The sequence below is a fragment of the Thermobia domestica genome, chromosome 1 (assembly GCF_964235325.1).
Source record: "Thermobia domestica chromosome 1, izTheDome1.hap1.1, whole genome shotgun sequence".
Taxonomy (NCBI): Eukaryota; Metazoa; Arthropoda; class Insecta; order Zygentoma; family Lepismatidae; genus Thermobia; species Thermobia domestica.
In genome coordinates this window covers 338769448-338782765 of record NC_137454.1, presented here as the reverse complement: position 1 = coordinate 338782765, position 13318 = coordinate 338769448, and the positions used below count along the sequence as shown (strand labels likewise).

Sequence of the window (13318 nt, the reverse complement as noted above, 5' to 3'; positions counted from 1 at the left end):
GCATATCTTCAAACTTTTATTAATGCTCTTAATTTTGTTCGTATAATCACTCCATGAACTTATAGTTTCTATATTACGAGTCATGTAACAATAAAACATTGTTTGATATCTAACACTTGGACGAAGTATTATGGCCCACGAAACTTCAGAAAATGTACGTATTGTCTCAAATTTGAAAATCTACTTCTCGTCATGACATTCGTCTCGTTTTCGAGACGAGACAAGATATTTCCTGCCTCGTTGACAACACTATTGCCTATTTATTTTTTTAAATGATAACATTGAGGCAGTAAATAGCATGTATAATTAAAAATAATGTGTAAGTCGGGCCAGGAATTGACTTGGTTGTGAAATGATGATATTATTTAAACTCAAAGAATAAGGACAAAATCACTCAATGGTAGACTATTGGAAGGGATCTCTGGTTATCAGACCATGTTAGCTTGTCTGGTCAGTGTCGTATCCACGGGTTATCCCGGAATTTTTCCGTTTCTTTATTCCATTAAATCACTTCATAACCCTTCACTTTCATTAAAAATGTGTTACGGTACAGGCTACACTGCACAACAGTGAGTTGTAAACAGAGATATTTCATTTTCACGTACAATTGATTAAATACATATTTTGTTTCCTTTTTCCTACAACTTTTAAGCGTTTAAAGTGCACACGCGCACTATATATATATATATATATTTTTTTTTTTCTGAAACTTATTATGCTATATTTCATGTAATCAACAAATTGAATTTATTAACCAACTGTAAAAGCCCGAACAAGGCTATCTCAGAATTATTTTATAGTCAGTAATAATTAATTTCCAGATAATCAATAATTGTCTTCTTATTCGTCAAGCAAATATTCTCCGTTATCCATAAGTTAGATACCATGCATTATCGGGACATAATTCGTTATTTGTCTCTGGATATTATCCGTTGTCCGAATATTATGTCATCTGGACATTATCCTTTATCTATTATCCGAATATTATCTGTCTTCCGAATATTATCCGTAATTCGGATATTATCCTTTATCCGAATATTATTTGTTATCTGTCATTCTGTCATAATCATGGATATTATCCGTTATCCATCATTCGGATATTATTCGTTATCCATCATCCGAATATTATCCGTTATGCGGATATTATCCGTCATCCGGATATATCCGGATTATCCGTTTCCTCAAAAAGGATACCGGATAATTTATTATCCTAATATTTTGGCCATCCCTAGTTAATTCCCTGCGACTTGCACCATGCTCTGCCTACTGCCAACATGTGGCTCTTTGTTTCACATTATTAGCAGAGTAGATAGAAAGGCTATGATTGTAAGAATTGGCACCCGCGACTTGACTTTTGCACCCAATAGTCAAAGTTAATGCTTGTTTCTGATGCTTGTTTCAAGAGCGGTTGAAACATGTGGCCCATTACTAGTGCATTGCCCAATGCTGGTACACTCACCCATCTCCCTACAAGTAATGTTTACTTATAAACTAAACTTCCATTTGCATATTTCAGAATATTTTTATTCGTAACCATTTTCGACGAAAAAATATTTGCCATAACTTTTGCAATGGCCCTCGTATAAATCAAGTTACGAGTTAACTTTACAACGCGCGCTCCGGCTGGTGCACTCACTCGGAAACAGAAACAAAAAACAGAAAACAATTTTATGGAAATGGTTCAAAACTTCCCTAACCTTAAACTAACCCGTTCCTACCCCTACGATACTTATCTCTATCTTACACTACTATACCAAATAGTCCTACTTGTCGATGCGCAGGTGGAGCGTGTATTTTAAAGTTTACCCCAAGTTAGTGTACCACGCGAAAATTTCGTACTGCTAACGGTCCTCATTGTCTTCCAGAATTTTTCGCTCTCATCACAAAATCCTACTTAGCATAAAAGGAATTTACGGGATCACCAGAAATATTTGGGTCCAGTTTTACTATACGGATCCACAGATTCTAAAATGTACAGAAACATTTGGTCAAGTCTTAAATTTGCTCATTTTATGCCAAGAACAAAACCCAATTAACCCCTACGGGCCTTTTAATCCGTTCCCACTACTAATCCTACTCCTAGTGCTACTTATACTGTAGATCCATATAATAAAACCGCACGAATAATTGTTAAAAAGAATTTTTTTATGGTTTGTGTGTAAATACTCGGTACAAAAAATGCCTACCATGAAAAACAAACCGATTTGTGCTAAGTGGCCACAGAAAGCACGAATGCCTTGTAAGTGATTCAGACAGTGCGAATCTGGTGCTTCGGTGTGAGTCCTGAGAGGAGCCTAGTAATTGCATGACTTGGGAAAGATTCCTCCTGGAGTTCCCTCCTTCCTACAATCAATCACTCGCAGATAATCTTTGTAAATCCTAAGGGAATAATTTGCTGCTTGTAGTTTTGTTGTACAGTATGCAAAATTTGTTCAAATCCATTGATACGTGTGAAATGCCTCTGCAGAAAAAAATTACCGGCATATTCACTAAAATCCTTTTCCAAATTTATGGGAATGATATTATCAAATATATTTTCTCGCCATTTTTGTTTTAAGACGAGATACAAATCACTATTGGATCAGAACACCAACACAATAGTAAGGAGGATTTGCGCTTCATCTAGTACCTAAAATTACGATCTATGAAATCCAGGGTATAATTTAAGATTGCTAACTTCGTACAATAGGCATACGAAGCAAAACAAATTTTGATTAAAAACATGTCTTTATGTGAGCGCAGTCTCGGCATGTTCGGCCACTCTGTATACACTCGTGTTTAGTCCTCAGTGTTCTTATGTCATTCGAGAATTAATTTTAGCAGTGATGAGTTGAGAAGATTTCTGCCTGAGCTTGAAAGAAATACTGCGAAAGCGCGTATAACCCTACTTCAGTCCGATCGGAAAATCCTCCGGGGGATTTCGTAGCTCCGGGAGGAAATATTCACTGTCGTAGAAAAGGAAACTTTAGAAGATTATCAGGCAACTATGATATAAAGTACTAGAAGTCACGTCTGACTCCTACCAAAACAGTGTACAAGGAGGGAAATAATATAGGATTGTATGTTTGTAAGGTATTGGTTTATTTAAAATCGTGTTGGTTAACTTTAGGTCCACTACTCGAAATAGTTGTTGAAAAAATATAGTTGTTTCACTGATTTCCTTCTTATTGTCCTTTGGAGGATTTGCGCTTGCCGAAATGAAAATATGTCTCTTAGCGTAGACATATTCAATAGTGTCACCAAAAGCAATTGTTGAAAAATTACAGTTCTTTTACGATTTGCGTATACATACATCTTCTGGATGTATGACGTAAAAACTACCTCGTAAAAAATCACCAACCTCTTCTAGGAGGCCACTAAAAGCATAAATGCTATTTACCTGAGTACGCGGCTGTGTGAAAAAAGAGCAGGCGTGTCAGCGTAGATGGCTATAACCGTAAGCGAAGTCAGTGAAGAGAAGTGTTTTGATACTTATTTCAATACCACTTGCTATCGTTTCATACTAGTAATGCTGCACTTTTAAACATAGAACACAGCGTCTGTACACTATAGAAATTCACCGTTGGTGGAATGTAGCATCTAATAGAGTCGTTTTTCGTATGCATTTACCTATTTACTCAGTCGTAAAGCAGTCATAATGGGTGTCTTCCATTTCAACTCAGGCAAAAAAAGTAAAATTGTACAATCCGCGGCAAAATACCTGCAACATGAGCATATAAGTTTATTGTGAAATGACGAAGTTTTTTGCTCCAAAGTAAGTGTGCACGGAGGAGGCCGAGGTTTATCCTGGCGTAATTCGTTCCACTTAGACGTTATGTTCATTCCCTGTGCTGTTAGGCGTAGTTTCACAAAAAACTTACATCCTCATGTTGCAGGTTTTTTGCCGCGGATTGTACCATAACCATCTCAAATATTGTTGAAACTTTTTTATAGCAACTAGACATTTTATATCCACTAGACCTAGTTACCCGCTGTGAGAAAAAAAATGTATCGCTTCTGTGTGCAACTGTTTGGTCGTAACACCATATTTTAAAATTCTGAAATTTTGTCAGATGGTTCAACTTTACATGAATAATAAATATACCAAATTAACCAATGTTTCATGAACTAACTACAGCCTTTTGAAGTAAGCGAAATTTCGTTAACTATGATATTACAGTTGGCAACACTGGAAACAATAAAAGTGCAATGATTTGATGATGTTCCTGGTTCACATTCATGAAGCATAAAAGGTTTTCCTGACTGTTTTTTTTATTATTATTTGGATCAAAAATGGTCTCTAAAATACTGAAATGAACCTCCCCCTACTCCTCCGTTTTCTTCAACCAAATTAATCTGAGATGGAAATTACGATTACGAAATACTCAAATTTTAAATTCACTTACCTAAAATGGTCTTCGGAAACAAAATTTCAATATTATTTTTCACATGAACCAATCATTTGCTTGCTTCGTGTTTTCACTAAAAGCATGCAATCATGCAGATACTGCAATAGGTGTTCGTGCACTCACAACTCGTAGCACACTGTCGATAGTCACAAGACATCTATTTTCACTTCTCTTTGCTTTTCTGGAAAACCTTACTCTGTTGAAGGCCCATGTGGAAGCATAAACACCACTTCAACTTCAGGTAAATCATAATTTATTCATAATATTTCCGTTACCCACCACTGGTTATCATATATGCATGTAACAAAAGTTCCTTTCTGCAGCTTCTTAAATCTACACTTTGAATTGGAGAAGCTCGATTTTGGGGGAAGCATGAAGTTAGTACATGGTGACCCGTTACTGATAAAAACTTCGCAATTTTCCGAAAGCCAAAGGTGACTTCGTTGAATACCAGTTACCGGTCGCACACTTTCCCAATCTTTCATTTTTATTATTTCCGGAAATTGTCGAATTCAGTTCGAGGAAACAAAACGAGAGTAATACCCGGAGTTTGTACTTGCACTATACTCTCGAATTCTTCTGCAGTTTTAATAGTGTGTATCTGTTTTTGTCTAAGATTATGTCGCGTTGCCACATTCTTTACAACCCCCTCCCCTTTCCAATACCGTCTCAGAGACTCTGGCATGGCCGATATCACTAAAAAAAACACTGGTTTATCGGACCTGTCTGCTTCTCGAACATCTGAAAGCGATTTTCAAAGTGGGATGCAGCACCTTCAGAAATCACTGACACGGTCTAGGAAATTGTAGACACTTATTTTAACATATTCGAACCTTTTTCTATAACCTATATTTTCGCTTTTCTTCGAGTATTTAGAATCTTGTCTATGGCTATGAGTACATGAGCCGAACCGTGTGTTTGTCGTCGCTTATTACAACAAAACTGGCAGTTGTTGATAATAATAACTGCAGTAAATTTGCTAGTTTTTCCGGTGATAACTCTGAATTTCACGTTGCAGAATAAAAGTCCAGTTTTCAGCGAAGTCCACACGAAGTAAAATAGAATTTGTATTTTGACTTTTATACGATGCTTTTCGCTAGGAATTAATTCTCTTTAGATGTTCTTGATGTAGCCATGAATTACAATTCTTACAGTCAAACCAGCAACGTACGATACGAAAACAGAAAGTGGCACAGTTTTTAACGAGATCATTGTTTTCCCATATGGCATATGTAACACTATTTTCATCAGGAACAATAATTGAAGACTCCAAACTTATTTTTTCTACTCCAAGACATTTACCACATTCTTGAAGAAGACAGCTGTCATTTTCCACGGATCATACTACTAAAAAAAACATGTCACCCATGACAGCTTTAATACAGACTGCACCTTTGATTTGTTGCAACGCAGTAGCAGCTAACTTAAAATTTGCAAAATACACACAGACATTTCTCTCGCAGGTTGCAGACTGACAGCTGGTCGAATACTATAAAATTTCGAGTGACCCATTCTTATGCTGGGATTGTTGTGTTTAAAAAGTACGTAAATTTCTTTGATGGAACATGTAAGAATACGTTTCGATATTTTAACTTTTTTTCATTTTTGATCACTGTAATGACATCGCACTTACTTGAGACTTTGTTTGGAGCATTGCAAATCATCACTGAGGTGATAGTTCAGGGTTTTTACAGATGATCTGAATTTATTGAATGGCCGTTTCAAGTAAACTGAAAATTTGTGTGTTTCGTAATCGCAATTTCCTTCTCAGATTACTTTGGTTGAAGAAAACGGAGGTGTAGGGGAGACTCATTTTACTATTTCAGAGAGCATTTTTGATCAAAATAATAAAAAGTCGTCAGGAAAACCTTTTATTCTTCATTTAATGAATGTGAACCATAAACATAATCAAATCGTCGCACTTTTGTTTCCATTGTTGCCATTTGTAACATCAAAGTTAACGAAACTTCGCTAACTTCAAAAGGCTGTAGTTAATTCATGAAGCATTGGTCGAGAATAATATTTGGTATGTTTTTTTTATTTATGTAAAGTTGAACCATCTGACAAAACTAAAAAATATGGGTCTCTTAAAAACATGTCTAGTTGCTATAAAAAAATGTTTCAACAATATCTGAGATGGTGATGGTACATGCTCTGCCTGAATTGAAATGGAAGACACCAATGATTACGGTAGTAACTGTACAATTGTAAACCTAAAATACAGGGGTAATACTTTGTATTAAATTTTGTCGCTTGCTGAAATTTGTTACTTAAAAATATGCCTTTCTATGCAAACTATTTCATTTTGCCTGTAAATCTTCCAAAATATACCCCAAATCTCCACCAGCTCCGAGAAGATTATTTCTTTCTGCGCCCTAATAGGCAAGAACCATTTAAATTGTTAAAAAGCTATTAATATGAACATGGACGTGGTAAAGTAAATTTATTTTTAAAAATTTGTTAAAAAGAAAGGCAAAATAGTTATCTCGCCTTTCTGCTTTACTTAATTTTTTAAAAGTTATCAAATTAGTTTTCAATATATATGACGATAGGGAAGTTCCGGATGGATATTAATTTTGGTGTTTTGTATATCGAAAAACATCATTACGTCGCAAAAGAAAAATACAATGCGAGCGGGTATCTGTTTATTAAATTTCCAGATCAGTGATATATATCGTTTACGCACGCTTGTAACGCGAGGTGCAATTCAAAAGAAAGGGCCGATATTTAATTGGAAACAGGTATGTTAGTTTAGGAACATTGTTTTATTGGGTAAAAACAAGTACATATCCACTTTATTTTTCAACATAGTCACCATTATTTTCCAAGCACTTTCTGTACCGTGGCACAAGTTTTTTATACCCTCTGCATAGAAGTTCTCCGCCTGGGAGTTCAGCCACTTCAACACTGCCGTTTGGGGATTTGAATGACGCCACTGCATCGATTGTTGTTTCGACTCGACATTGACGTAAGAAATCCATGTTTCGTCACATGTAACAATGTGGGTAAAAAATCCATCACCCTCTCTGTCGTAGCGATGCAAAACTGTACGTGCTGCAGTTAGTCGACTCTGTTTGTGGACGTCTGTCAACATCTTGGGGACCAATCTGGCACACAATTTCTGATATTCTTTGTGGTGGACAAACACCGTGTGCGTGGGTTTCCTCGGGGTTCTCCCGTTTCCTCCCACTTTCTTCATTCCACCATTTCATTCATTTCTCATAATCACCGTCTCCTTTAGCCTAACCGGCATAACCGTGGGACGTAAAATTCAAAGATTTCATTTTTCATTTCTGAAATCCTGATGTTTCTGTAACAATTCGAAACAATGTTAGTGAAACCTCTGGAAATTCGATGTGTAGAGCGGTAATGGTGAAGCGACGATTTTCTTTAACTTTTTCATTCACTCGCTGCACCAAATCGTCAGTCTGAATGCTTGGTCTTCCACTCTTCTCTTCGTCGTGGATATTTATACGGCATTTTTTGAATGCACGACACCATTGCCGTACCTTTGCCAGTCGGTCCGATCACTATTGCCGGTCGGGTATAATAAAATATCGGCCCTTTCTTTTGAAATGCCTCTCGTACGTTTGTTCTTTTGTTAAAAAAGTTTAGGTACCGCTGCATTATAAAATCATTATGAGGGTATATGCCCCATTACATCTCATATAAGAGCTGTATAGATACTGTAAGCTTATCCTGTGCACCATCTAAGCAAATGTCGGGTTCATTTTCAGTAGGAACTCATGTTGTTGGGTTCCAACCTTAACCAGTGTATCTATGCTTCATGTGACTTTGCTACTATGATGGACGCTAAACGCAAATAGAACCGAGAGAACCGAAAGTACCCGATACAAGCAAGACCAGCAAATTCAAATATGCGACAACGACAACAAAATATATTTTACAAGAAATTGCTAGCGCTAGATGCATTTGAGTAAAGAGCAAAGGTTAGATGGAACAAGAAAATCTTTCTATAAAATATTACAGTACGTCTTCAAAATAATATCCATTTTTAAAACTTAAATATGTATAGCATTCCTGTGATGTTTTATTTAGCAAATGGGAGCTAGTAATATAGTAGAAGATATTTTAGTTTTGGCACTTTTTCTGCTCATGTAACACTGATCATACGTTGACTATTGGTACATTTATTTGAAAGAAAAGAAAAAAAAAGCCAGAATCGTACCTCGATAAAATGTAACAATGTATAAGAAAATTATGATATGCAAGAAAGAAAATAAAGGCCTATCATATCTCGTATGTAAGTAGAAGAAAAAAATAGGCTTTTCTTTGACAAGAGAGAAAATTTTAGAAATCGGATATTGGTCATTATTTTGATATTTCTATATTTTTGATGTTTAGATATATCGATATTTTAGTAAGGTAGTAGCAAAATGTCGGATATTTTGAAGTACTGCTTTCAGCAGTACAGATCATTTAGGATCAGTAGTTCAGTAGTACATCCCTAGTCTAATCCCAGAACATTCTACCCACTAACTCAATTTCACCTGAATCGGCAACTACCGTTGTCTTCCGGCCCGCTCATAATTTGTTAAACCGAATAATATTTTTCTTTCTGGTTTCAGATCTATTGCTTTTTCTTGAACATTAACTGCTGAAGGTTCAAATCTCCAACTTGAAGAGTTTTGTGTGAACGAAATGCCTTTACATGATTTCAACAATTCTTGTAATGAAATTGAAATGAAAACAGAAAACGAGTCATTTGAAGAATGTAATTATAAACTATGTATTAGTAACACTAATGATCATAAAGATCCTCTTACTATGGCTTCGGTATACAAGGAAAGAAAAAGTGCAACAAAAGGAGAGAATATCGCTTCAGAAAGGAAGAAGGATGAAACAATATCAGATTGGAAACTAACTTCGAAAGCAATATGTTTGGTGAAGCGTTTACCAACAGCAGATGTACTTGTAAATGCCGAATGTTTTCGCAGTAGCATCAGGCCAAAATCTTCCTTGCTTACAAACATCATAGAAGGGTCAAGCAATCACATGTGTTCCACTATTGAAGACAAGAACGATGACGGAGAGGATGTTCAAGAAAATGATATTCATGAATTTGGTGGCAATACGCAGGCTCGGAGGTACGTTGAAATGCGTTTATTTCATCTGGGTTATGTTTAGTCTAAATATTTCTTTTCATCAATTGCAGTGCTTCGTTAAATATTCTTTTTTCCTTCACCTTAAACTGTGTTATTGGAATCGCAAACATTTGAACGCATAAAGAATGCAAACTAATGCATAGCGTTGTAAGGGGTGAGACAGTTCGGCACTGAAATAAGTATCCAAAGGTAACGGTAAATTCCTATAAACATTCTCCTTACACCAGGCCTTGACTGTCAGGATTCAATACTGACAGGCTTCTGAGTAATGTCAATATCCGGTAATACGTTTCCTATTATAGGGAACAGTAGTTCTCCGAATTATTTATATTTCCCCCTGTCACTGAGAATATTTTCATGATATAAAAGATCATATTTTACTATTCATTTATTTATCGGTTCTCAAACTGAAACTTTATTTTATATACAAAACACCTTATTAATTAAAAGTACCAAATATGGATCACACGAAGGAATTATCGAGTTTGTCTTTTAAAAAAATTGTTAATATTACAGAACTCTTTCACTTATTATGATTACTCTATTATTGATGTATGTCTTATCACGAACGAACTCTTACTAGACCAACCAGAAATTCAGCTTTCCCTCGTTTGCAAGTAGCTTATTCCATTATATGGCTCATTAACTTCACTGATAAAAGTTCGTGTCTCAGAAGATTATATCTTACGATGGAGTGTCTCGTCATATGCACTTGTACCACGCCAAAGTTTGTATTTAAAAGTGCTTTTTCTTTCACATTTGCCGGCAAAATAATATGTTATTTTAAAGAACGCTTTTGTGTGTTCTTTGCACAGTGATCATGTTACGGGGTTAAGGTTGTTCACTGGAAGAGTGATCACCTCTAGCATTAGGGCTACTGGTTTTGTTCCAAATCAAGATAGTTTATTTGGGTTTCTTGGAGTTTTCACTTTCCTTATTCCACTATTGTTATACGTTTAATCTTTTCCTGTAGCCTGAGTTCATAAACATGGAATGTTACAATAACCATTGTACAAATAAGTGTTGAGAGCTAATTTGCCCAAGGTAAGAGGATCTAAGGGGATAAGAATTCAATTAAAATCGATAGGATTGGATAATATTAAAAAAAGTATCAACTATTCTATTTCGATTTTTTCAAGCGAATACATTGCTTCGATACTTCATTCTACTTAGGCATAGACAGCAATACCTATTCTGCAACAAATATTATCAAGTTATAATTTAGGGTTTTTTCATTGTTTTTAATAAGTAGTTACATAACCGTTTAATGAGACACAGAAAAGGGTGCTTTTTAATTGTTTAATGAAATGGCAGCCAAACACTTTATTAATATAATGTGTGCTGTGGGACGCTTATTAAATAAGTAAGGATTAATTTATTTCAGTGACTGACATTAAGGAATTGATTAACTCAAAATTTTAAGATTTTCATGTAAGGAATTCAGTTGTATTTTGAAGAACTTATATTGGATATCTCTTCCTTGAGAGACATTTATACCGGTATTTATTAGAAGTAGATTAATGCATTATTAGATAACGCTTTGTTTGTTTGTATTCTATTCTGCACTTGTACAATTTCATTTCTCTGTAGCTCAAACTCATAATAGATATATGGGGATTATGTGTAGACATTTTCGTAGCAAAGCTTACAACTAACAAGAGTACCTGAGACCTATGTCTAGAATGGAAAACAAAATAGACGACTTTTGATAGAAAGTGTGTAATATGAAAGAGAATGAAGAACGAAAATATTTAAAACTTTCAACTACAGTGACTGACTTGTGTAGGAAATGACTTTTTCATTTTACGCTCACTAAAACTTTACTTTATGCACTTTTGTCTCTCTTGCGTTTAGGCAAGCTATAACCAATATTCAACCCTGCTTATATCATAATGGCGTGATCTACAGTTTTGGTGGAGAAAAAGTACGTTTTGGTAATTAGGCATGGAGATTCACATTCTGATTAGCAACAAAATGTCAACGTTCTTTGTGTTTTCTTCGTTTTCACCACGTAAAATTTAATTCACTCATATATTACATTTAAATAAATAAAACACACATAATAAAGGTTAATATATAATACTCTTTTTCAGCAAGTGTTTCTTAGACGTAGAACATAGTAGTAACGGTTAACCACAGTGGTTGCGAAGAGTAATAGGTCATAGTAGTTCACTAAAGGTTGAAGTACATAGTGGCCTTAGTGGATCGTGGTGTGAAGTGGTGAATGTTACACGGGTGAAGTTTTTATCGACTCACTCTTTTCGGATACACACATCATCTTTTTAAATATGGAATATGTTTGACAATTTTCTAATATTTTCTTTACGTCCGATTAAAGTGTTCAATAGAAATACAATACTATCCCTACACGTTCCAATCGTGATAAGTAACGTTTTATGGCTTTTTATAGATGACACTAAGGTGAATTCGCTAATAACTGATTGAACGTGTAATACTAACCCTATTCTTTCCAGCCCTGATGATTCATTATTGCTAAGAGTAGATAGTAAACTTCACGACTGGAACGCTTATGATTAGGCATTTAGTATTCAGCCTTCTAACACTCCTACTACTAATGAAATGTTTTCTCTATTTTTCTTCCACGTTCCTCGATCTCCGGTTTCCTTTTTTAACTACCAATATCATAATTTTAATTTCATCGATCCGTTATGTTTTTCTTTTCTTGTTTCTACTTCACTCTGCCCTTCCATTTTTTCTTCTATGGTTGCATGAGGAGAAAAACCTCCTGTTCAAGATGTGTCCAAACCATGGCACATGGGTTGGTGACCAATGGTGTCTTCCTACGTGTAATGGCGGCTAATTATGCCAAATTTAGAATGTGTTTTATACGTTCAATTGGTTATTTTATTCATTGCAGAAATTATTTAGATTTTGAAATCTTACTTTTGTGCAATTTTACGTAGAAAATTCGCGTACTACTCAGAAATGCAATAAATTGTTCTGTACTCTGCGTCTGTAGTGTGTATTTCTGTGACTCAAGTATTACAGGTTTTCAAATGCTTAGTTTCTTCAATATTAATTCTAAGGATAAAAAGTTGTGTAAATATTACTATGCGAATTTTTCCCCATTTATCTAGCTCTCTTTTCGTTCATTTGATTATTTTTAGTCCTGTGTCAAATATTTTAACTTAGTGAACTTTTCTGTATTACTATTATTAAAATTAGTAGTAGTATTACTTACGTCGATATTTACGATGATACTGGTCTCGAGTCGTTACCGTGCACTTATTGTACACATCTCCTATGAAATCAATGTCTTTACTTAACAGCAGGAAAATGTTTGACTTTTGTTGTGCTGATAGTTTTAGCCCCGGAGGTAGCTCCACGTCATAAGTACAAACGTTCTTACTTATTCACCAATAAGTAGAAATCTAAATAACAAATATTATATCACTTATATTAAAATTCAGTAGGTATGATATTCAATAAAGAATGTAAAGGTAAGATCATTACATCATATTCTGTTATTAAATGCATAATAATTTGTTCCTTGACTGTCATAATCTTTACTTTAGTCAAATGAGATTTGTGTTTATGAATATGCAATAGTTGGCATAATTTGAATTCAATTTGACCTAAAATTATCATATATGTCTTTTGCAACCAACCACACGTCTAAATGTTTTCTCAAAGTTAGATAGAAATAGGTGCCCTTCAATAACCGACGTATTTCTAAAACAGTTTCTAGTGTTTTATTAATTGTTTACAGTGTGAAGGACTACATAGCTGTACTGTATTAGTAAATAATAAATAAAAATGTTAATATATCTGCAAACGATTTAA

General features: G+C 34.9%; 1 protein-coding gene across 2 annotated transcripts in view; it reads left to right on the top strand.

Annotated features, from left to right (window-relative positions):
* Positions 1–13318, top strand: part of LOC145663234 (uncharacterized) — a 75316-nt gene that overhangs the window by 40236 nt on the left and 21762 nt on the right. For both annotated transcript variants that reach the window (XM_081729615.1, XM_081729612.1), the window contains exon 2: positions 8978–9496. In XM_081729615.1, coding sequence (XP_081585741.1) covers positions 9051–9496 — 446 coding nt within the window. In that variant the 5' untranslated portion in view covers positions 8978–9050. The remainder of the gene's footprint in view (positions 1–8977; positions 9497–13318) is intronic.